Source organism: Delphinapterus leucas, chromosome 3 (genome assembly GCF_059928025.1).
Source record: "Delphinapterus leucas isolate spDelLeu-1000000601 "Yukka" chromosome 3, BTC_Dleu_Yukka2, whole genome shotgun sequence".
In the NCBI taxonomy this organism is placed as follows: Eukaryota; Metazoa; Chordata; class Mammalia; order Artiodactyla; family Monodontidae; genus Delphinapterus; species Delphinapterus leucas.
The window spans coordinates 68,364,262-68,390,755 of NC_143131.1; the positions used below are offsets into that span (position 1 = coordinate 68,364,262).

At 34.7% G+C, this 26,494-nt stretch overlaps 1 protein-coding gene across 3 annotated transcripts in view; it reads right to left on the minus strand.

The window, feature by feature from the left end:
* Positions 1-26,494, minus strand: part of EDIL3 (EGF like and discoidin domains 3) — a 424,408-nt gene that overhangs the window by 171,389 nt on the left and 226,525 nt on the right. For all 3 annotated transcript variants that reach the window (XM_089909096.1, XM_089909098.1, XM_089909097.1), the window contains one exon: positions 9,927-10,040. In XM_089909096.1, the coding sequence (XP_089765222.1) occupies positions 9,927-10,040 (114 nt within the window). The remainder of the gene's footprint in view (positions 1-9,926; positions 10,041-26,494) is intronic.

Here is a 26,494-nt window from a genome sequence, read left to right on the forward strand (position 1 = left end):
TCAGAGCAATATTTCAAATGTCTTAATGTCAATGACCTTGTGTTATATATTTTGATAGTTGTCTCAGCATCTAGCATCATGCTATTTTCATAGTCCTGTTGCAAAAGATCTAGGTTGTTAGATATCCAGTCATTTCCACCTTTTTATTCCAGTCCAGCCCTCACAGATCTGTGCAAACTTATCCTCCATAAAGAAAGACGTCCAAGTAAATGATAGAATCACATGAGTCTTGGAAGCGTACACTGCTTAAAATAACTCTAGGTACCTGTAAACTATGAAATAAGAACTAAATTCGAAAATAGACTTAATTATGCATTTAGTGACAATACCCTGATGCTTTAAAACTGATGTGAACATCAACTAAAAATATAACTTAATAGATTGGCTTTTTTTTTTTTTTCCTCATGTAATGAGCAATCCACATTTACTTTGTACTTGATGCTGTGATTCTGGACCACTAGCAATTTTTGGTTAATTCATATACAAGTTGCATTCTTTTAAAGCAACTGTGTATATGTCACTGGCAACCCCAATAACTAAACTGATTATAAAATTTTACACAGATTATAATTGGTTTTGAGAAAATTAAAAAGGTCCTGGTAAAAAGCAGAATGTGCTCAACTTCAGACTGTAGCCCTTGGACGGAAGGGATATTCTTTAGTTTATCTCTGTTCTCTCGTCTTTTAAATATGGGTTAATATCCATATCTAACTCAGAATACATCAATTCTCTATAGGGTTACAAACTTTCTAAACCTGCATTGTTGGTGAGAAGCAGCAATGGGTTCAGTAAAAACTCAACCCTGCTATTAAAACAGCTGTAAACACAATGACAAAAATGTGGCTTAACAGTATCATCTTCTGCTATTTTGCTTATATTTTTTTATACATGGAGCTAGAGAACAAAACTCAGACGCAAGCCTAGAAATGGACATTCGATGAAAATGGATCGTTAATAGCTTTTATTTCCAAAAGCTTCATCCATATTATCCAGGAGGAAAAAATATCTTTTGAAACCAATAAGCCAATAACTCAGGATTCTGAACCTTTTCTGCACTACAGATATTTCTGTCAGTTTTGTAAAGCCTAGAGGCCCTTCTTAGCATAATGCTTTTTAGTTCATAAAATGAAATAAACAGAAGTACAAAGTAATTACCAAAATATTTTAAAATGTGTGATACAATAATACGTGTGCTCATCTATTAACACATTAAATAACAGAGGTGGTGGAAGGACTACTATAATTTCTTACAGTGAAATGGTAAATGGTATTTTCAGCTATGTACAACAAGTATAACGTGGTATGAAAATATCTGTGATTTCTATTAGTGACAAAGTCATTGGTATTGCTAATGCGATGATTCATTGTTGCCTACATTTGTAATGGATAGAAATTCTAAGTTTCAGGGAGCCATTAGTAAAAATAAACATACGATTTTTGTTTTCTCATCAAAAAACACAGACACCCTGAATTCTATCCATCCCCGAAGATCCTGTACCCTTGGTCAAAAACTCTGCATTAAGTACTTAAGAGGGTGGGACTGAGAACATCCTCTATATTAATCTCTGTAGGAAAGTGCTCGTGTTTTGTTATACTGAAAACTATTAACAGTGGTAGAATCCAGGAATAATTCTAACGGGAAAGGAAAAGACATTATTAAGTGACCGCTGAGTGGATATGAGGCAACTTTTATAAATGAAATAGTCATTTTATGGATATTCAAAAAGTTGTGCGTCTGCCTGAGTGTACCAAAAACATATAAGGTGAATTTTATTTTGAACATACCACCACAAATATCCTCGGATTTCTTGGAGCTAAGAGGTGCGGTTTCAATTCTTCAGTGTTTTGTAGTTAGATAATAGTGCTGAGTATTTATAGGCTCCCTTATTATAACTATAGTTCTGTCCATTTTTCTTGTCAGAATAGTTTATTTTCTGTCCCTGCTCCTGTTTTCCTTTGAATTTTAGTATTGAATTTACTGACTTTGCTCTGACTCTACTTCTTTTTATAGAACCATATTCCTCAAGTTCAATTTATTTTTAAGTTGGATACTTTATGTGTCCATTCCCTTTAGAGCTCTAAAAAGAATGTGTATTATTGACCAGATAAGGCTATTAAGGTAACTATTATGAAATATATTTTTAGGTCCTTGGTCCCCTTAATGGCTCTCTGAGTTTTAAGATATGCTCAAAGTCCAGCGCACTATAATCTGGGAGGAGTGGTCTGTGGCTATTATTTCTTCCTCAGCACCTGCTTGATCTGGGAGAGCTGCATTCTGGCATTCTCTTTACCACCCACCACAATTATTTAAGGACTAATAATGATTTCAGGATCCAAATTAAAAACTCTTTTCTTAGGTATCCATTTCTTTGACCAGCTCCCTGTTTTGGAAACACTATTTTCTTTGCCCTCTCTAAGTCTTGATTCTCAGTTTCTCTAATCACTCTTTTATTTTCTGTCCCTTTGCAGATAGAACTTCTTTATCTTAAATTCTATCTTTAGTAATCTTATATTCTTTATTCTTTTTAATATCTCCGTTGGCACTAACATTCAATCTTACCACTTCACCATTCTCATCTGATTCTTGAATCTGAGTCTTTGTTACCCTATGCTTCCCTGAGTTATCACCCACATTTTAATTAACTAGCTGTCCTAGCTTACCAGGATGTGCCAGTGGCACCTATAATTCAATATGCCTATGCAGGAAAGAAATCTGTTGGGCCCTTCTCCTTCACGTGAAGAAGAATGCTTTGAAGATGAAACTCAAAACATGTACGAGGCTCTTTGTGTTACATGCTGCTGGAAGCTATCACTTCCAAGTCTGCTTATGTAGCTGACAACTGCAGCCAGGGGCATGCTGGGATTGGTGTCCCGCTCAACTCAGCTCCTTGGGTGCCAGTAAAATTTTACTGCTACTATTTGAAACCCTTGGGATTTCAGGAAATCCTGGAAAACTGTGCACATTTGGTAAAAGATCAGAAACCATCTATGTTCTTTTCTTTCTCCTATTTGAAAAAAGCATTATTTATCTCTGCTGTTCAGTGACTCTGATAAAAGCAGAAACCACAGTGATTTGTGCTTGTAATTTCCTCATTATGAAACCATGATTTCAGCCTCACTTTGATATTCAGACCCCAAATTTCACCTAAGTACCCAAAAATGCCATGGCAACACATGTAAAGAATAATGACTAGCCCACAAATTACATTTTAACCATGTTTCAACTTTCAAGTCCTAAAGTCCTAGGATGACTTCTTTTCTAGCAGTTTCCTTATAGAGAGATTTTTGGTATTCTATAGTGTAATATTTTATTTGAGTTCTATCTTTATTTTTTTGTCAAGGGTGAGGATGGGGTGATGGTTGAAAAGGTTGATATTTACAGTCTGAGAAAAATACATTTCTCAATCATACACTACCGTTCTAAATGTTATGAATATGAAATCAAGTTATACTGCTCCCAAACTCTCCTGATCTCTGCATACTTTATCTTACTTGGTTTCTGAGATAGGATATATTAAAATGGGTTTTAGCCTGGAGAATAAATGCAAAACTAAATTTTAATCCCTGGACATATGCAGGTTAGTGCATAATGGGAATGTTACATAATTTGAAAAACAAGAAGGTCTTACTGAATGTTTCAGTAATTATTTGTAATCAAATACAAAATACAGTTAATAAGGATCTGATTCAATTTGTTAGATGTATTTAGTATGTCCTAGGGGGTCTGTTTGAGCATTCTGCAGATATTTTTTCTGTCTTTCCTTTTGGATTATCACTTTAACGTACAGCAGGTGAACTTTCAAAGTGTGATATGTCTGAACAAAACTGTTGGGCAACATTTGGAAAAATATACCCAGAGGCAACTGATTGAAGATGGAACTTCCGTGTCAGACACAGAAAGTCCAATTCGGTTTGTCATTGAGTCAATTTTTTGTGTTTATTGTTGCAAAGACTTCATACTGCAGTAATGTTGGAGTCACTTCTTTCCTTGAGGCCTACTGATATTCTTGCACAGTAATCTGGGTTTTTTGTACTTATTGTCATGTCTTTAAAAAGAATGTGAGAAATTAAGTTAAAATAATTATCTATACTCAAGTATTTATAGTTATGGTTATTTCCACTTATATCTCTATATATTTATGGGTAGATTTTTAAATATTGTGTATATTGGATTAACATTATACAATTAATCCTGAATATAAAACTTTCATCAACCCATAGTCGATTTCTTTCTTTCTTTTTTTTATGTTCACAAAAGGTGACAGCCTGAGGTAAGCTGTCCTTCTCTTGTCCTATTGGAGTTCTGGATTAATTCTTATCCTATGTATTCAAGGAAAGTAATCTTACATTGATATTAGGCAATGCATTCAAAGACAAAAATTGTTGCAAATCACCATTTCAAAATTCTAAAACAAAGCAGCTATTTTTTATCTGGAATAAAACTAGAATCAGTATTAATGATTATTCTTTGTTTTTTTGATTTCTTGTTACACTTGCAAAAGTTAAAGTCTATTTTGGTGTTTTAAAAATCCCTTGTAGATGCATAAAAAGATAGTTTATGAGATGGATTATTAATATATAAATATGCTTGCCATCAACTAGTCTTGACCACATACTGTCAAAACCTAAAAGGTAAGTGATCATTCTAAACACCTCATCATATGATTATCATACAGCAATCAGAGCTCATCCACTTAATATTAAGATTCTTAAGAACAAAGGGTCTGTTTATCCTTGAGCATACTGTCCTTCTTGTAAAATTTTCATAGGCTGCCGCCTGTTTGGTACCTACTATATGTGCTTCTGGCCTCAGTTCAAATGTTACTTCCTTAAACTCCCCAAAACAGAACAGGCACCCCTGTCATGGTTCTCTCTTCTTTTCATTCATGGTACTTATCATGTTTTGTAATTAGACATTATGTAATTCCTGTTTTTCTCTCCCACTAATTTCTATACTCCAAGAGAATAGGAACTGAATTTAACCGCCATTGTTGCCCCAGCTCTAAGGGGTGGCTAGTGTTGGATCCAATTTGGTGAATGAATTAATTCATTAATACATGTTCTGAAAATTCTGTACATAGTTAAGAAAAACTCAATAAATATCTGTGGCTAGTTTATTTATTGAACACAATTATATACATTCAGTATGTTTTAATACTGGACTTAACACAATTTTCTCATTAAATTTATGTGTCTTAATTCTAATCTTTACTTCCTCATAAACACCTTTTATTTTTAAAACTCTTTATTTTAATCAGAATCTCTTATATTTTGCTTTTGGATCTATGTCATAGCTGGATATAGCAGAGTAGAAATTTAGTGTTAGATAGGATAAAACTATAATCTCTGACCATCTATATTAGATAAGAAAATACTGATATTATTTTTCCACTGTTAGTTCCTGTTCATCATTCACTAAAGTACTTGATCAAGTAACAGTGACAGTTTACAATAATTGTAAACATGAAAACATAAAGAAATGAACTTAGGTGTTTGTGGTTCAGAAGTATGTTATGATGTCATATTTTTCAAAAACTAAAGCAACTCCTATCTCCTATAATGGTTTTGGTTGAATTAACAATATTTGTTTATTAAAAATTATGTTAATGCCACTGGATTTCCTAAATTTAGGTACTTGTAAAACATGGTATGCAAGGCATTAAAGCTGACTTCTACATATTTTGTTCTCAATACACACAGTCAGTTACTAAAGATAGGCAGTTGTTTTAAAATTTCACAAAATTATAACAAAAGAAAAAGGGGACTAAACTAGATTTAACTTTTTAGATAACTCAAAATCCTTTTGTCTAGTTATTTATTTATGCAATTATTTGCTTTTTTACAAAATGTATTGACCTAGATATTTTACTAAATGGTTGATATATAGGTTTCTCATTCCAGTTCATCATCATTGTCCTTTCAAGCTGTTTATGAAAATGGCTATCTGAACACTTGAACTTATATCATTTAAAAGTGACAAAGGAATATAAATTAGAACTTAAATTAGAAGAGTATCTGTAATACTGTAATAGATATTACGGAAACATCTAAACGATTTTGACGTATCAATCAAAAGTAACTTCAGGGGCTTCCCTGGTGGCGCAGTGGTTGAGAGTCTGCCTGCCAATGCAGGGGACACGGGTTCGTGCCCCGGTCTGGGAGGATCCCATATGCCGCGGAGCGGCTGGGCCCGTGAGCCATGGCCGCTGAGCCTGTGCGTCCGGAGCCTGTGCTCCACAACGGGAGAGGCCACAACAGTGAGAGGCCCGTGTACCGCAAAAAAAAAAAAAAAAAGTAACTTCAATTAAAATTAAAAATAATCAAACTTAAACCCCCTGTAATAAAAAATGAAGAATAAAACTAAAAAATAACTGAGATTTCTCAGAGTTAATGATAAGTTGTATGAACTGTATATGGAAATCTAAACTGAAATTATATAAATCAGATGTATTATTGCCTTAACTCATCTGTAAATATTATTAGGAAATAATTAGTGTGAAAATTACAGGCAGATCCTTTGCCAAGTATTAAAACATTTGTTGTTAACATCTGAAATAATTATATTGTTACTGAAAATGTTTAATAGGTGATTGATACATGTAATAATTATTACCACATAGGCACTGTGTTATAATAGATAGGGTTAAATATAAATTTATTCCTTACAAAGTAAAAGTACTTAATAGCTATATTAATTAAAGACATACATTATAAATAAAGAAGTCACATAATTAAAAAAATAATATTAAAGTAGCATCTCAGCATAAACATCTTACCTTTAATGGTTTAACTGAAAATGAATAAATATACTTAGGTTTTTAAAATGTAGAATATCATTAATATTAAAAATATTTCATTTAATTACACTGATAAAGGTAGTAATAATAAATTGATTAAAATTGAAGGTATGGTAAATATGAGAAAAATGCAGAGAAAAGGTTAAGATCTGAGAAAAACAAATCTTTTGGTGATAAGTAGACAGATATCAAGATCAGTCTGTCTACACCCTGTAAAAAGCAACCTAAAAAGCAACCTCCAAAATTACCACTTTTATATTTTCAAGGCTCATTAGTAGTAGTTGGTCAGATCATAGCATTCATATGTCTGTTGATTATTTGAAATGAGTGAGAAATAAATAAGTGATCTCAGATAAACTATCAAGATGTCTGCATGTAGAAATGGCCTAAAATGAGAAACAGATCCCTGTCTACCTCTCTTATTTCAAATCCATTTGCATAACCCCATTACAAAATATACTAAAACTTAATTAACCCATCAGTACAAATAAGAAAGAAGTGGTACAAGTGAGGCAAATATAAGTGCAGCAGCCCCAAATTAGACTGACAGCTTGAATGTGAACACAAGGAAAACGACACTTCGGTATGGGTGTCCTCTAACCTCCCAGCAGTTAGTCTCCATCATTCTTCTTTCCCTCTCTCACATGAAATATCTGCTGAAACAAATGGCTTCTCTCCCATTATTGCAGGTGTAAGTTGACCTAGTGGACCCCTGTGGGAGAGCATACAAAGCCCGAAGAAAGTTCATCAATCTTACTTCAGAGTAGAAGTATGCAAATTGGTTATAATCTATGTAATGTCAACTCCTAAGATCCTAAACTCAATTAGCTGGGAGCTAGCATTACCTGTAACCTGCAGGTGCTTCTATATGCCATGTAGTGAGTGAATGTTCTACGTTCTCAATGCATATCACTAAATCATCACTGTGGCAAGATGCACTTTCTTACTGTGGTTTTCTAAACGTTCTAAAAAGCCACAGAATAAAAAGCAAAACCATAGCCTCAGAAACCTAGACAATGGGAAGAATCAGAATCCTGAATTTATTACATACTCTTATAAATCAATGCAACAGAAACAAATACCCCAAGAGGAACATATTTTAGATTGTACCTTAGGTGACCTGTTCCGATATCTGTCAGGGCACAGAGATGAACAGAGGGAACAGTAGAATGTTAGAGCATACGATAGGTTAAGGGAGGCACCTCACTATCACATGCATGTTCAGAGAGCAGTCTGGATTTACATATAAATATTTTACAAATATAAAATCAAGTCAGAGAAAAACAAAGAATTTCATTAAACGCAATAGCAAAGAGACTAGATGCGAACTTATGGCCATGAAGTTGAAAGTCTATTTCAATACATCCTTCCTAACCTATCAGGTTTCTTTCTTTCCAAGGGTATTTTCGGATGTGGTGACCTCAGTAAAATCTCTGATGGAGGGATGAATAGGCTTTAGTCATTGGTTTCAATTTCTAGCTCACATCAAGGTCTCTTTCCATTTTCAATAGGTAAGAAACCAACTGGCTGTCTAGTTGCTCCTTGGTCAGTACAGGGGCAAAGGCTGATTAGGCAGCCATATTCAGGTCCCATGAACCAAAAGAAAAAAGATGCAAGAGCTGGGCCTGGGTGGGCCAAGGACCAGTTGAAACTGAATTTAAGTCAACTTAGTGGGTAGTCAGTTAAATGGTTTATAGGAAGGTTGCTAGGTTTGTTGACTGGGTGGCTATTAGTCATCCAGTTGTATGATCAACCTGCTTACTCATACTGTCCTTTCCTTCCATTCATCCATGCCTGAAGCTTCCTTTATTAACTCATGCTCCATGTCCTTCTTCAATTATTTTTAAGCTTAGAAATATTTTCCCCATCCAAGGTATTTCTTTGATATTCACAATTTCATTATTTTAATGAAGTTTTTCAGGACTAGGGTAATGAGAATCTCCAGATCATCATTTTGTTTATATACATAACCCAAATAAATTCTTCAATAATTTTCCTTGTTTTATTTTATAAATTACCATTGTCAAGGAGGAAGAAAGAGAGGGAAAGTGAGAAATAAAATTGTTACTCTGGCTAGAGAGAGAGAGAGAGAGAGAGGGAGAGAGAGAGAGTGTGTGTGTGTGTGTGTGTGTGTGTGTGTGTGTGTAAGAGACAGAGTGGAGGTGGAGGGTGCTTTCAAGTTTATCTTGTTCAGCTCTATCCAAAGAGGCATCATTCTTGGTTTAGAGGAAAATACACTGAACTGGGAATCACAAGACCTGATTCTAGATTCCTTCCAGTCCTGGTTCTGTCACTAACTGTGAGAACCCGGCAAACCACATAGCCTATGTGTCTCAGTTTCTATGTCTGAATTCTTATCTGCGTTTGCCTTTTGAATTTGCATAATGTTATGATGCTCTAATAGCATTATACACATCAAAGTAGTAGCACTATCAAGTTTCTATAAGTGCCCAACAATTATTAAGCTACATGACTATTGTTCTTGTTAGCATGAACTTGTGCCCAATTCCAGTCTCCTCTTACTGACTGTAATCCTGTTACTACTTCTCCCTAGGTTTTTTATTTGTTTTGGAGAAGGTGGGGTGCTTTGTGCTTCTTTGTAAACATTTCAGGTAAATTATTATTCTGTAATTTGATCCATCATCTCAAGACCCTAATGTCTTAGGCTTTCAAGAAGACAAATAAATAGCATGTAAAACTCTTACTGATGTGTTGGCCAATTCAACATGAACCCTTATTAATCTCTACCTTTTATCTGTGACAAAGGTTATGTGGTTAGAATGCTCTGAATTTACTCTTTGAAACAGAGTAACCACTCTGGGAGAAAATTAGGTCATATGCACAACTCAAAAGCCAAAATGTGATTCATGGAAGAGATGTACTTGGGTCTCTGAGGAACTGTTGACCTCCTTTCAGACCACAAGGCAACCACTCCTATGCCTATCATGTTCTAAGTGAGACCCATCCTGGAGAATAGATGCACATTAATAACATTAACAACAACAAATATGAAATGTGCCATTTCAATACATTATGAAATCTGGAAGCAAATTATTATTGATTTTGGCCCCGATTCCATAATAAATGGAGGCTATGCAAATAAAGGTTTATATATATATGAATACTTACTGTATTGACAATTTCTTCCCATGAATTCTCCTGGGCACTCACAGGAATAGTTAGCAACAAGGTCTGTGCATATTCCACCATTTCTGCAAGGCTCAGCTTCACACTCATTAATATCTGAGGAAAACAGAGAGAAGAGAGGAAGACAATTATCGGTGAAAAAATGATCAGTTATTAGAAGGTTTTAGGCGTTTCAAATAAAAAAAAGTCTAAATAATGCTGTGTGTGTGTATGTCGCTAGTCAATAATATAAATGGTGCCTACAATCAACAATTTATTAGCAATCAAATTAAATCCAGTTCAAATGGAGTTGAGAATCCAAATCCAGCAGAACTAAACCACTCTCCTATCCTGAAAATAAATGTGAATAGTTTGGGGAAATATTCAGCGTATCCTTAGAATTAAATCAAACAAATTAACCCTGATAGAGAAATGAATTGGTATCACAAGATCTAGAAACCTCCTCAGCAGCAACCACTGCCAATTAACACTGTCTCATTTCATCTTAATTCATTAAAATTCTAACTGACAGAGATGTCTTAGTTTCTAAATAGTTCGCCTTTGATGAATGCGACGAGAAGTAAATTGGAGTTAATAGGTAAATCTTGTTATATGCAAAGTATAATAACTGTAAATGATGATCACTTCCTAATCTCATTCAAGGGTTTCTAAAGTTAGGAGGGCTAAAGGGACTTACCTTTTATGAATCATTATTATACCTGATGCAAAACCATACGAAATATAAAACATTCAGCAAATTATACTAATTTCCACACTAATTTTGGACAACAGGGACAACAAATGGGATTTTGAATGAAAAAAGAATTAAAGACTAATTCAGTCAAATATCAATCACTGATATTTACACATCATTTCGTCTAAGCTCAGCACCAAGCTAGGTTCTGTGGGAGCTAGTAAAGTAATTGGAGGACATGCACTCTTCCCATCACTTTCCCTTCCTATCATCTATCTCAACTGAAATCCTGCTCTGCTCTTATTCCCACAACTCCTTCTTACATATCTAAATGGTGTTACTTAGGGACTGTCTGTTTATGTGCCTTTCACCCTTTCACCTAGTCAATCTGTAAAGTTTACAAATGCAGCACCCGTCCTGCACTGTTCTTTGTACCTTCACAAATGCCACACTCTATCTGGAAAACCACTAGTGCCCAATAAATATTTCTTGATAAAATTTATAACAAAATAGTGGTGCAAACAATCAGAAAAAAATTATTTCAGATGTGTGATGTGCCTTCGGATACACTACAACGTATCAAAAGTTATTCTGAAGTCCTGGGTTTTCATAGTGCTTAAAACAATATGATCATTAAACTACCCCCTCAATATCAAACAAGGACAAAATACTAGAAAACCTCTATTTTGCCCTTTCCTTTAACTTCTTTCTTATAAACAGCATCTCCTCCTGGAAGCAGATTTGGTCATCCTTTCATTCTAAGTTTATGGCAAAGTTTGGTCTAAATTTCTTTAGGCAGGTGACCACTTTCTCTGAAAAAACCATCCCTTTTGGTGTCTGGTCAAGTGCTACAGTTTGAGAGTAGAGACAATTCATGACTGTGTTCAGAAAGAATCTGAATAATTTGATCATTTTATAATATCAAACAATAGGATAAAATCAGAATCTGATCATCTCTAAAAAACAGCTGTGTACTATATAACAGACTCACAAATATTTGACACTAAAACTCTTAAGCAAGAAGGAAGGAAGGAAGGAAGGAGGGAAAGGAGAGAAAGGAGGGAAGGAAGAGTATGTCACATTCATTTTCTCATCTGATGAGATATTTAGCTCTTTTTGTCTTAACAAAAATTCACTTTTTATTTATATTGGACTAACATGCAAAATATTTTCATTAAACTTTGAAAATAGCACAAAAGTCACTGTGCTATTTATTTCCTTACCAGATGAATGTCAGGAAATGGCAATGACTGGCTACTTTGGAACATGCTTAATATGTCTTTCCCTGTATCATATCTACTACAATTTGTTTTAGGTGAGATATGTCAGAGCCTGACAAGAAGTTAAATCTTCATGTCTTAAAGAATGCATTGTCTTATTTTGTAAAGTTAGACATAAAAAGCTACTCTTTTATATACTTATAGGGAAGAAACTGAGTATTAATTAATGTCTGAAAAAGAGCACATAAGGGAAATAGAATTTGATCTTGGATTTGAAGGAAAGTTTTAATTAGGATTAATAAAAACAGGATGAAGAGGGTATTGTATTTCCAAGCAGGGATCCAGAATGAGTCACAACTTTGAAGAGAAGCATTCATGGTATGACGGTGTGTTCAAGTACACAAATAGCACAGTTTGTCTGGAGGACAGAGTGGGAAGGGTGTGCTGGGAACCAAGTCTGAGGATGTAGATAGGACCAGATTACCATGAACTCTTAGTGCCAGCTGAGGGAACTGGCCATTCTCTTTTGGCAGTGAAGGCTTGGAGCCAGCTGGGAGGGTAGCCTCTATACCCTTGTACCCTAGAAAGATTTAGAAAAGCCATATGTGGGATGGACTTAAATAAATGAAAGAAGGCTGGACAGAGACCCACCCAGGATTTGATGCTAAGAGGTACAACATATGTTTTAATTCTCAGGTAAGAGAATTACCTTACCTGAAGATTTCTCATTTTAATATTGACCTATATCATGAGTAAAATCAAACCCAGCTCTTGCTGCTTTGAAATGTTAATAGAAGGAAGTTTGCATAGTTGATGATGTGAGAACAATCAAGACTTATTATATGTACTATTAAGGATATGCAGTTACCGTTGTTCTTTGCTTCCTCATTTCTTCTAAGATTTTACACGATAAGTAGTACTTAACACATGAGAATGTGAATTTAATTGAGACTAATCGATCTTTGAACTTCTATTTGTTCATCAGACCAGGTCTACAATCATCAACAATGGAAGTTAAAATTAAGAACATTTGTTTCTAAAAATAGTTACACCTTTACCCAGAAGTTAACATGAGGTGGAATGAACTGGAATTGCATTTGCTGAAATGAAAATGCTTTCTAGCCATACTTAGTTTGTGATTAAAAAAAAAAAAAAGATCCTCTACTGTTTGTGCATTTTTTTAAACCAAAAAACTACCTTGATCTAAATTCATAAAAATAAAAACATTATATTAAATGAGTTACATACTTTAATATAGTAGCAAATAAGTAAAACATTTCTGCCTATGTACACATCTAGTAACATGTAGGCTCAGATAACAGATGCAAATTACACAGAAGCCTTTATATATCAGTATAATGCAAGAGTTCTTTCAGCGGTGAAGGCTATTTGCACTGTGATTAACACTGCAAGCAATCTAAATGGAAACAGACCTCAATTGGAATAAATCATGTTTAATTAAAGACTAGATATAAATACTCACAGAATATAATGAAATGAAAGTTAAACTTCTTTGTAATAAATCACATACATATTTCTCTGTCACAGATCATGACATTATTATTTCCAGAAAAAAGTCCTCATCTATTCCAAATATACTGGGATATAATAAATTATTTTATAACTAAGAAAAATTTGACATTGCAGTTCCATACAAAATAGGAATTTCCATATTTGGTCATTTTTATAGTTCATTTATAATAATAATAGCTATCATTTTTTGAGGTTTTTAGTTCTATGACTGCTTCCTGAGAATTGTTTTTAAAAAATAACACCATTCAAAGCTAGATTTTATAATTAAGACACCCAGCTGAGTCCTGATTCCTTACTCTGAAAACATAAATCTTTGCTGTCCACCCTCTAGCTGACTGAAGCACAGTGGTAGGAGCTGAGCATGATTTCCAGATACAAACTCGTGTGTGTGTGTGTGTGTGTGTGTGTGTGTGTGTGAAGGAATTAAAAAGCAAAGCAAAGCAAAGCAAAGCAAAGCAAAGCAAAGCAAAGCAAAGCAAAGCAAAGGAGGGAAGGAAGGAGAGGAAGAGATGAGAGAATAGATAGTTGGTCACAACAGCATGCATATCTTTGAAACAAAAGGTACTCTAAAAGGATGTCCAGACACTTTTTCTGTTGTAAATAGTTACATAGATTCATTCATATTATATGCATAATTTAGTCTCTTTATCTTTACCATTATTTTGCCCTTAGCCCACCTTATACAGATTTGGGAAGGTGTGCTGTAGTCTTCCCTCTTAGGCTTGGCTTTTTGCTAACAGAAATAATGTCAACCCATGCACCCTCTAGAGATGTCACTGTGAGAAGCCTCCTCTAGTAATTGAAAAACACATATATTCATTAAGATCATTCTGAGTGCTCCTGAACTTATACACATGTGCATCATGAGAAGTGCTCAGTTACTCCTAGTCTGTTTTTCTGGATCTTTGTCAGACCCATCACTGTGCAAATTACAGCCCCAAAGCCCATGAAACTGCCTTTGGAGTAGTAGGCTGTCAAAAGAGTTTTTGAAAATCAAAATTATATTTGCTAGTTCCTTTATCAGTGCCTTCTCTGGGTATGATTTCTTGCCACAGAAATGATGTTGCTTCTTTTCAGATCATTATATTTAAATATTCAGAAATCCCATTCTTCATTATAGACTCCACTAGCTGGTCAGAGAGGAAATGGAGATTTGCGGAGTCTAATTGCTAGGGCATCCTGTGGAAACTTTAAAAATTAATCGATTAACTAAATAACTAATTAATTAATTCATTTTCAAACTGGCTCCCATTTGTAATCTGCAGAACAGGAATGACTGCACATTGCACTCTTGGGCCATCAGTGTCCCAATTCACCCTTGAGTCTCTCTAGAACTCCTGAGGTGGATGCCAATTGGCCCCAGTAGTTCAACTACATTTACTTTGCCAACTTGGCCTAGAATATTTTGAATATTGACCACCATTTAGACTAGGACATCCAATCCTTTTAAGGACAGAAATCCATGTAACCTCCTCTTGAGTGGAGGAAAAAAGACAACTTAATTCACTCGTGAAACTACCTCCTTTTGCCCCCGAGTATATCCAGGTCCCATGAGCATCAAGAAAGGAACAACTGATTCTCAGGCTGAGCACCCCTGTTTTGATATATCAAAAGGACACCATAACTAAGCCCTTTTTTTTCTTTGCAAAGATATAATTTCTTGGCTTCCTTATTCCCTTCTCTTGGGCTGTCTTTCCTCCTGCGATATTGTTATTGACTGTTAAATAGCCCGCAAGTGCTTATTTTCTAGAGTCTGCTACTTTTGACCCTTTGTAACCCATCTTCCCTGGGCTCCCCATTAGCTATTAAATATTCTCCAGACTTCCTGTGAGTGATTGCCTTTTAAAATTTAACCTTTTATATTTTTTCGTACCTAAAGTTTATGGTTTTTCAATTTCTCTTTTAAGGCTGAAAAAATTATGATAAATTTCTAGGAATTCTGTCCTCCCGCTCAGGTACTGAATTTAATTATGTCATAATCAGAACTATCTACAGGATTTCCCAATCATTTTGGGGGCAAGTCAGTATATTTTTAATCTTGTGTGCTTGAACTCTGTTTTGATCTGGCCTTTTGTTATATTGCTACTAATTTATTTTAAAGTAGCAAATTAAAATGAGCATTCTTCGATAAGAACATACCACAGGCAAACCTTTTATACTAATTTACTGATAACCCTCATTTACCAAGAACAATAGTGCCAAAAAATATCCAAGAGGTATTTAACCATCACCTCTTACTAACAAAGATAATACTCTATGCTCATCTGTATCCTGGCATCCTCACACTTATTTTGAGATCTCAATTTTAATGCAAGAAACTTTGTTATTGGTATCCAGGTAGAGCCCAGTTCTCTAGGATGTCTCCGTTTAAAATTATTTCAGTAAGGCTTTAGTTGTCTTAATTAGATATTTGGCCAGCAAGATAAGACAGCTATTCCAAGATACTTATAAAGCCAAAACCAGGGAATAGCTGTTTGTGGGGAGGGATAGTCAAGAGGGTGGTATAACTCAAATATTTGAGGCCTTGAAGAAATTCATAAATAAAAGCTACATGAAAAAACACAGTAGAAGCCAAAATGAACCAATGCCTCTGGTAAAATTTGTACCAAAGAGCAAACAATTGCAAAGAACATTACCTTAGGGGTATGCAGCACAGTAACTTGACCTGCAATAAATATTCATTGATTGGTAAGAAAACTGAGAATATCAGAGACCTGGGGAATCATCACCTGTACTGTGACAGTGAGTTCCTTGATTTGGGCAGATGTACCAGTCTACTTCTAAAGGGGTTCTATTAAGGAGAATGGATTTAGAACAATGCTCCTTTTAAAAGTTAGAACTTTGAAAATATACCAATGCAAAGCCTCCGCACCAGAGATTCTAATTTAAATGGACTTGGATGGAATGAAGGCATAAATATTGTTTTATAGGAGTCCAGGTAACCAGGGTTGACAAACACTGCACAGAACCTCTGTGTATGAAGTCCATCTATCCATCCACCCATCCTTAGTTCCCTGCTAGGTTCTAAGAATGCAAAGATTAATATATCATGGACCCTTACTTTTCTCAAGACTCTTATAGTACAGCAAATAGACGAGGAAATAACCAGTTACAGTATAAAGTGACAAGTGCTCTAATGAATGAACGCACAGTTTCTCAGAGACTTCAAACAGCAATAACTAAATTAGTCTAGCAGGCTAGAGAATGTTGAATTTTAGAGGTGTCTATCTGACTGTGGAAAATGCTTCTGAGTTATGTCAAGTTATAACTAATTACTCTGTAAAGTTATTTTTCTAAATTAATATGCATCTCATTATTCCACATATTTGAGAGTGATTCCTTATTGTCCCATAGTTCTGTGCTCCAAGTATAAAACTCATATATGTCCTTTTATTATGTATGTTATAATTTATATATTTTTGCATATTCATAATGCTTTATCCAAAATCAATCACTCTATTCTGTCAAATGCATGTTAAATTAGTTTGCTTGCAGTTCTCTCTAGTTTTAATGGTCAGTACTAAAGATCAACTATTTTGGATTTTTTCTATAGTGAGTTATCAGAAATCCATAACTGGCTAAAATGAGATGGGATTCACATGGGAAGCACAGTTAGGATTCACATGGTTGCTTTCACACACCCATTCACTCACTCATTCATTCATTAAAACTTTGATGAGCACCTTCCATGAATCAGGCTCTAAAATACTGAATATATGATTGGATACATCAGTCAACAGGGATAGTTGCAACTGTTCTAAGAGGTCTCACCATCTATAATTGGAACATAAAAGGACACAATGTTTTCAGAGAGAACTGAGCACTTTTAAATGTCTGGATATGCACAGGGACTATGTGGAACTACTAGGAATGGTGGTTACTAGGTAGTCTGGGACCAGATTTTTATGGCCTTACAAATCAAATTAAGGAGTTTGAACTTTAGTCCTTGGACACTGAGAAGTTAATAGAGAATTGAAGAAGTGTGGAAAGGGGGCATGGGATTGAATAGATCTGTGGTTTAGAAAGCTCATTCACTCTAGAATTTCATTACTGGTAACATTTGGAAAAATAATTCAAAGAGTTGGAAGGGCAATTTATGTTGAGTCTGTATCACTCAGACCATACATACAACATGATGACTACAGCATGTATCTTTAAACATTTGGCTTGGTTTGAAGTGCATACAGACTTCCTAATATTTAGGGTTGCCAGATTCAGCAAATAGAAATACAAGATGCCCATGCAATATGTGGCTCATACTTTATAAAAAAAAATTTTATCTGCAATTCAAATTTACCTGGCCATCCTGTATTTTATTTGGGAACCCTACTTGAATAGTCAACTAGAATATGATTTCTCCATATTTTCTTTCTTTCCTTTTATATAAGCACTTTAATTTCAGCATATGGTCATGCTTTCCATTTTGTATATTCAGCAGACCCCAGGGAAAACTACCTACAGTAGAAAATCTTTATTGACAAATGAGTCCTCCTCAGGCTTTTGCTCAAACTAAACTTCGTTGCTTGCAAAGCAGCTCATAATCTTTAGAGTTTACCTGTATATAAGCTTCAATGTATTATTTATATAGTTATATACATATCAATACTTCAGCTATGTAAGAGCCAAGGTAATCCATTTCTAAATAGACAAGCAGTTATGGATTTTAGGAATAAAATTAGAACAGATGCCCATTAAGCCAAAATCACTTAAGATTTTGAGAAAAATTACTAAGAGGAATAAAAGAACTGGGGGAAAATTTGCACTCCTATCAGCAAATTAATTCATAATGGTTTGGAATATATAGTATGCATGAAACTTACAGTAATCACTTATTTCACTTCATATGCAAGTTGTAAGTAGAAGGACTTAACACCAGTATATCATTTTGAGATGTATTTTTTATCAAGAGAGGCTTTTAAGGGAATAAATTAAAACTTAACAATGCACCAGGTTGAATTATTTTTCTCTTCAATGACAGTAATTTTTTCAAAAAAAACCACAGAGACAGTAACTTATACTAAAAATGATGAGCCACTTAAAGCATACAAGCAATGCCACATTTAAATAACAGGCAATGATACACAGTTACATTTCATATATACAGAAAAATAATTTCACTTAGTTCAGAATTAATTTCTTAAAAATAACTCTATAACATATTAAGTATGGACAAACAGCTCATCAGGATGACAACTGATTGACAACAATTAGCAAATCCACCCACTTGTACTATGAGCTAAACCTTGTTTTAAACATTTTGTATATACCATCACACCCTTTGAGCTACTATTATCATAACTGTTTTCCAGATGAGTGAATTGAGACATTGAAAATATAAATAATATGTCAGAGTCACACAGGTGCTGAAACTGAGATTAAAACCCAGATAATTTGTCTCAGGAATCTATGCTTTTCACCAGTTAACTTTACCACCACTAGAAAATATGAATTCTCCTTCACCTTTACTTCATACTTGCCTTCAAGGTACCACTGTATGTGCTGAGGAGGACAGAGAAGCCAGAATACACAGCCCTTGATCTCAAAATGTTTAAAATGTTCTAGTAATATTAGTATTACTGCTCTAGGTCAAAGACTCCAGTCCTAAAATCTTAGTTTGGAACACTTTTTCCCCCTAATTCCTTTATTCCTTTTAGTAATTTTTCTCAAACTCTTAAGTAGTTTGGGCTTAATGGGCATCTGTTCTAATTTTATTCCTAAAAGCCACAACTGCCTGTCTGTTTAGAAATGGATGTCTTTGGCTCCTACATTCTTTTATACTTGACTCTTAACTTTACATTCTGATGAAAAGAATACATTTATTTTTGTTTCTTTCTTTACAGAGGACATGGATCTATTTTATACATGTCAGCTGAAATTCTTATTTTTCAAAGAGGAAAATCCACATTTTTTTTTTTATTTTTTTTTTATTTTTTTAAACATCTTTATTGGGGTATAATTGCTTTACAATTGTGTGTTAGTTTCTGCTTTATAACAAAGTGAATCAGTTATACATATACATATGTTCCCATATGTCTTCCCTCTTGCGTCTCCCCCCCTCCCACTCTCCCTATCCCACCCCTCCAGGCTGTCACAAAGCACCGAGCTAATATCCCTGTGCCTTGCGGCTGCTCACATTTTTTAAAATCATTATTTGCAAGATAGCATACACATAGAAAAGTACACAAACCAATAGAGTTAAATGAATTATTGTTAAGAGACAACCTGTTTAACAGTCACCAAGGTCAAGCACAAGAACAATGCCAGCACTTGAGAACCTTTCCATGCCCCTTCTTTTTTTTTTCTGTACGCGGGCCTCTCACTGTTGTGGCCTCTCCTGCTGCGGAGCACAGGCTCCGGATGCGCAGGCCCAGCGGCCATGGCTCACGGGCCCAGCCGCTCTGTGGCATGTGGGATCTTCCCGGACCGGGGCACGAACCCGTGTCCCCTGCATCGGCAGGCGGACTCTCAACCACTGTGCCACCAGGGAAGCCCAAGATTGAGTAGTTTAATAAAACATACTAACAGAAGGAGCTGTATTCATAAAAATGACAAAAATACTAATTTTTTCACAGTAGTTCACCTCCTGCTTTGCAGGTTATTTTCATTACTCAAGAAAGGCTTTGCAGGAAGCCTTAAATGAAGACGAATGGAAAAAAAGTAACATAACTGCAAAATTTTCTATTACTCATATATTTTTGGTTTTAGATTGGATTTACTTCTGCTATGGCTGACTATCAGAATACTGAAGATTATTAAACTATAACTGATGCTACCCATATCTACCCTAATAGTTCTTATTTCCCAGAAATTTTTCTGCAGTAAGTTCATAAAGTATATTGATATGTATGCTTCCTGCATTCTTAGGATCTATTTAAGAAGTTGTAATTTTCATATAAAAAGCATGAAATAACTCTTCTAGTTCTCTTTGCTCCTCCTATATGAGAGGTATAACTTTAACACACATGTACACATGCATATTTGACAGGATTTTTATTATTAATTTCTCTTAATATACAATAAGATGGAAATCTCAATGCCATTAATTACTTACTATGTAATTTCACATTTTAAAAGTAAGCCTTCAAGGCAACAATTTCCATCATCTGCAATGAACCTGATTGAAATAATTGGCTATTTCCATAACAAGCACTTTAACAAATGGTCCTATGTCAGAGCGGAGTGGGTCTGATTAGAAACTGCATTGCTGTATTATGCTATTATCAGATTAACGCAGAAAAAGAGTTTAGCTCCTTTTAATAAAATCCAATGACTTGTGAATTGAACTAAATATGTTAATAATAAGTATAAGTGTAACCCCATCTACTTAACTTCGTTGTTTAATTTGGCCCTGAGCATAATGATTTAAGCTTACACAGCAAAACTTACTTCCCTACCCTCGTTAAATCTCCTTCTGTGTTTCAGAGGATAAAGGAAGGCTTATGTAGTCTCAGTTAAATGTACTACAGAGTTATCTTCAGAAGAGTTATCTTCAGAAGTTAATATTTTCCCAAAGTAGAATCCATCCACAAAGTACCACAATATTTAAAGTATTTTGGTTAAGTCACGCAGAGGTAGAGAACAACCAAAATCTACTGACGAAATCTACTACACTGAATATACAAATATATTTTTGAAATCTGTAGATCTCTTTATAGGTACTACCACTAAAGTATACTAAATTCATATCTTAAAGAAATTTAGAGGTTATTGTAGTTATACATAGTTAAATACAATAGACACTTTATTTTTATCTACCTGCCATGTATATATTATATATATAATATATATATATATACATAATTTTGCAGGTGTACAATTATTTAGTCCATGGCTTTTATATTATTCTAGCCTATTCATTATCAATAGTAACTCATTATACAAGTGAGAAAATGATCTCCAGAAATTACCTCCTCTTATTCTCTGTGCCTTCCAAATTTTCTTAAATAATTATTTTCCTTCTTCTATTCATTATTTTTACAATCTTAACCAATATATATAAACCTGCTGTTTGTGCATAAGCTTTAGACATTAGAGCTATACATCACTTTTCACATTTCTTTCCTTCCTCTAGAGTCCCACTGTTTTTCTTACTACCAAAATGTTATTTATGTTTTTCCAACACGTTCTGTTTTATGGTGGTATGTCAGTCAATGAAAGCTACAGTTAGTCTGTGTAACAATCACAAACCTCTGTGGCACATAATATGCATATATTTATTTCCCCGTGAGAGGTGGTGGTGTCAGGAGATCTCAGGTGGGCTCCACAGAGGAGCTCAGCTTTGACCTAAAGATACTGCCATGCTCAGCTCCTCACTGACATTTGTGCTCAAGTCTGCTACCTGTGTGACCATTCTGGGATCCAAGCTGAGGGTATAGCAACTGTCTTTTGACCTCGTCCATGTGACAACAGAAGTTCAGAAAAGAAAGTGAAACATCCAAGGCCTCTTAAAGCCTAGGCTCATTCAGTTAGCCAAACCAAGTCACATCTCTAAACTCAAAGTCAAGGAATGAGAGAAATATATTCCTCCTTCACAGGAAGATCCAAAGTCACATATGACAAAGGGTGAGGATATATGGAGGGATGAAGAATTGGGGCAGTAATGCCATCTGTTGTATATTAATTCTCCAATGTCTTGTGTATAATTATTTGTAAGAACTAGAAAATAAAGAGCATTTGCAATAACATGATGATATATAAATATTATTCACTATAGAACCAAGGAGAAAAATGTTACTGTATCTCACCAAAAATGTACCGCACTATGGAGGCACAAATCTACTTCCTTTTGATATATTTTATGAACTGTTTAAAATCATGTCTCATTTAAATGCTTCATATTTACAGAGGTTTTTTTCTCTTTCTCTCATTTTTTCTGGAACATTTAATTGTTCTTCTTGTTGCAAGAAGTATAAAGGTATTCATATGATCACAATCTTTCCATATGTTGATTGAAATTTATTCCCATGCTTCTTGAAGACGTTCTTGTGGAGCCCTCTGGTTTCTTGGTCTGAGTTGGGCTGACTGCTTTCCAGGTATGCTGCGAGCTACCTGCTGGGACTTCTTTTCCTCGCTCCCTTTCTTTCCTTTTATACTTTCTTGGAGGCTGTTTCTTTTTCGTATCCACTTTTCATTTGCCAGAGAACATCTTCAGGTAATTTTCATGAAAGGAGTAAGGAAAATATTATTTTGTGCCTTTGTCTTATTGTCCCTGCACCTGAATAAAATCTGGTTGGGAACAGAACTCTAAGTTCAAATTCATGTATCCCCAGAAATGTAAAGGTACATTCATTTCTTCAGTAATTCTAATATAAACTGTCACTGTCTGAGAAATTTGAAGTCAGTGTAATTTTTGTGTCTTTAGAGTTAACATGTTACCCCTCTTAGGGATTTGGGGATTTTCTCCATACGCAGATTTCATTAAAATTTATCTGGATACATCTTGATTTGTGTTCACTGTGTTGGTACCTCTTAATTCAATATGAAGACTTGTTATTACCTCCAATTTCTCTATTTTCCCTGGATCTACAAAATTAGTCCTATGTTCAGTTTCTTAAATAGATTCTCCATGTTTGCTAAACATATATCTCATGTTTTTCATTTCTTTATATTTTGATCTAAGTTTTACAAGACTTCTCCAATTTTATTCTTGTACTGCATTAATTTTTGTCCAATCATAGTTTTTCATATGCATAATGTTTTTTCAATGCGACATTTTCTAGTTTTATGAATATTATATTTTCTTTATGTTTCTAATTAAGACGTTTTAAAAAGGTCTCGCTGATCCATGGATCACGCTTGCTTCGTCTTGTATCAGTTATTCTATGTGCTCATTTTGGATCTTCTGTTTTGCATAGTTGACTTCAGTGATTGACTACTTTTCCGAATGAAAAACTAGATTGATTAATAAACTTAACTGGTGTGGTTTCTTCAACCTCTTTATAAGTTTATTTTTACCAAGTCTTCCCTCCTACATGGAGCGACTGACTGGAAACTCTAAGCACGCGGGAACGTAAGGCAGCAAGGCCCCCTCCATTTACCGAATGAAAAAGGTTTTATTCAGTGATACCTATTTCCACGCTAGGAACCCAAGCTCTCCCCGAGGAAATTCTGATTAAAGTTTTTAGACAGCAATCTCCCAGTTTTAGACTCGGAAATTATGCTTTGTATATGGGGTGGCGGGAAATCAAAGGGTCGCTGGGGTCGCTGCTGCAAAGATGGTTCTTAATGAACGAACCTGCCTTCTGTCCACTCATCTCTCTGTACCAGCTGACTCCAGGTGACTCCTAGCCTGCACTCTTCCCCTAAAAGAAAAATAACCTTTGACACTATTTCAGACTTTTCCCCATCAAGGATGTAGGTTCTTGGCCCCCTTCTCTATTAACATTATTCATTCCCACATTCCATCATCTAGAAATGTCTAAAATCACTGGGGTGCTAATAGTCCCATCTCACTATTTTTGTACCATTAAAATCCTATCCCTTAACAAAAATCTTCACTGTCACTTCCATGAGATCTGAGGATCTGAGAATAAAGGGTTGGTAAATATGTATGTTCAGTTTGCCATCATGAAAGGCTAAATTTAAGTAAGTAACTGAAAAACTAAAAATTAGGTGGAAACATGGAAGCAAGAGGAAGATAATCCATTGGGGCATCCTTTTCCCAAACAACTTCACTAAAATGTTCACTATTTATTTTAACAGTGTAATACTTTACACTATTACAAGGTTGTTAATAAAATAGCTTTTTAAGCACTTGGAAACCAGCCTCTTACTACAGTCCCTTGGACTTAAAGATGGCCCTCTGGGGAGGGTGGCAGCCCCACACACAAAATCGTTTCTTCTGACTGTTCACTAAAGTTACAGGAGAGCATATTCCCTGAGACAGCAATAAGTTCAGTACCAGAGTCTGTTTAGGAAAGCTTCAGGAGAAGTTATTCCTTTTTTCAAATCGAGCATCCACTAGATAAAATCTTCATTATATTCATTTGAGACACCAGAGTACCATCAGCACATGTCAGAGACAGAAAGAGAAGTCAACACAGTTGGACGTCCTCCTTCTCCAGTGCCACCCTTACCAAAATTTTTGTGCCAGAAATTAACCATGATCCACAATTTTTCTGTAAGTTTCCTTACATGAAGAAAGAATAGAGGATTCTTAATAAATCTCTGAAAATATCTTTTTTACCATTTGATTCTAATAAAAAGTTGAAGAGTATTTGACAAGAATCTCAGTATAACCCTTTGCTTCTTCCTTTAAAACGAAGTGGGGGAATTACATCATTGACTCTAAAACAGCTTTACATACATTCCACATGTGAAATAAGGTGCCCAGTAAATAACATCCAAACTACCATGAAGAATCAAGGTGAAGAAAGGGGTTGGTGATCGTGGGGGGATAAGACACTCAAGCCTTTTCAATTAAACACACACACACACACACACACACACACACACTCTCACAGAGTTACACAGTTTCTGGAATTATTTACTTAAACTCTATTTTCTTGAATATTCACATTCTGCACATTCAACTAGTTTTAAAATTACAAAGCCTGCTTCTATGTTTTCCTAAAATCAATTTCTTGGACCGCTTCCATTCTGCCCACATCATATAACTCAGTGTCGCTGACAGTGGCAGAGCTGCCAATCTGTATGATCTCTGTAAGGAGGCCTGTGGAGAGAATGATCTAGAAGATGATGAGTATTTTTAATTCTTTTGAAGTCTTTTTGGCAAATTTGTTTTTCCCATTTAATTACTCCTTATTAAGATGTGTTATGAATTAAAAGTAGTGGCATATAGAAAAGTAAGTGCATAAGTTACTAAATACATAAATATTCAGAAGACATAATTAAAATAAAGCAATACTTCAGCCTTACAATCTTGCATATTTTGGTGACAAATAAAAGTGTTGGATGTTTCTGAAACTTTCTAGACCACAATAACTAGAATATATTACTGCCAAAGAAGTGTCACTATAATGAAGCAGCATGCTGCATATAACTAAAATATTAAAATAGTACACAGACAAAACTGGTAGGCACAACAAGCTTCATTACATACGAGGAAAGAGAGAAAAGAACACCTTTGTAAAACCAGATGTCCTAATAAGTAAAAGTAAAAATAAATTGAAGTCTGACTGGTTTATAAATCTACCAATTATATCGTACAGAGTCAAGTAACTTTTGGCATTCTCATTTCTCTACTTTTATCTAGCAATTCACAAAAAGAGGTAACCTTAAGGGTTTTACCAATTTACTTCTTAACTCTCAAAGTGAACACTGCTCTGATATTCTAAAGAAGAGTATCAGCATTGAAGAAAATTAAAGTGAATACTGGAAAAATAATTTATCTAATTCCCACTAGCAAAACACAAGAAAGTTCAACTGCATTCATACATAGTCAAATATGTCAGCATTTTCTCAGACACATACCTTGAATTATCCTACAAAACAGAATACCGGGAGATGAAAGAGCATTCAGAACATCAACACAGAAATACACTGATTACTAAAACATAATTTTAAAGTGCTTCCAGCATACACAGATACTTTTATATTCCATAGTTATGTTGTGCATAGTCCTACCTTATTATAAGATAAGCTTTGCATCTATTTGCTATTTATCCCTCAATTACATGGTGAAATTGGATAGTTAAAAATAGATGACATATAGAAATGTTTGATTTTATGTCCTAAAACCTTTTATCTTAAGATGCTTAAGATGTGCAAAAAAACTATTACTTTGGAAAAAAGTGTTTATGATAAATTCTCCATTTTCTGTAACAAGGTGTTTACCTTAATTTTTGAAACATTCAGGTCGAAATGCAATTGTGTCATTCCATGCTTTTGTGTTTCAGTGTCATTCTCAGGATATTGTTCTAATAATCATACTCTACTACCCCAAATATCTCTAGTCATTTTATATCCCCCAAACTAATTTATTATAAAAACCCATAAAATTAACCCCTGTAGTGCCTATAACAAAGGAACAAACAGAACAATAAAAAGACACAATGTACATTTTTATTATATGTTAATGATATCCCTCTTGCCTACACATGTACAGCCAAGTGGAAATATTTTAGCCACAGGCACCTCTAGAGATTCACTTTTTGCCACTCTGC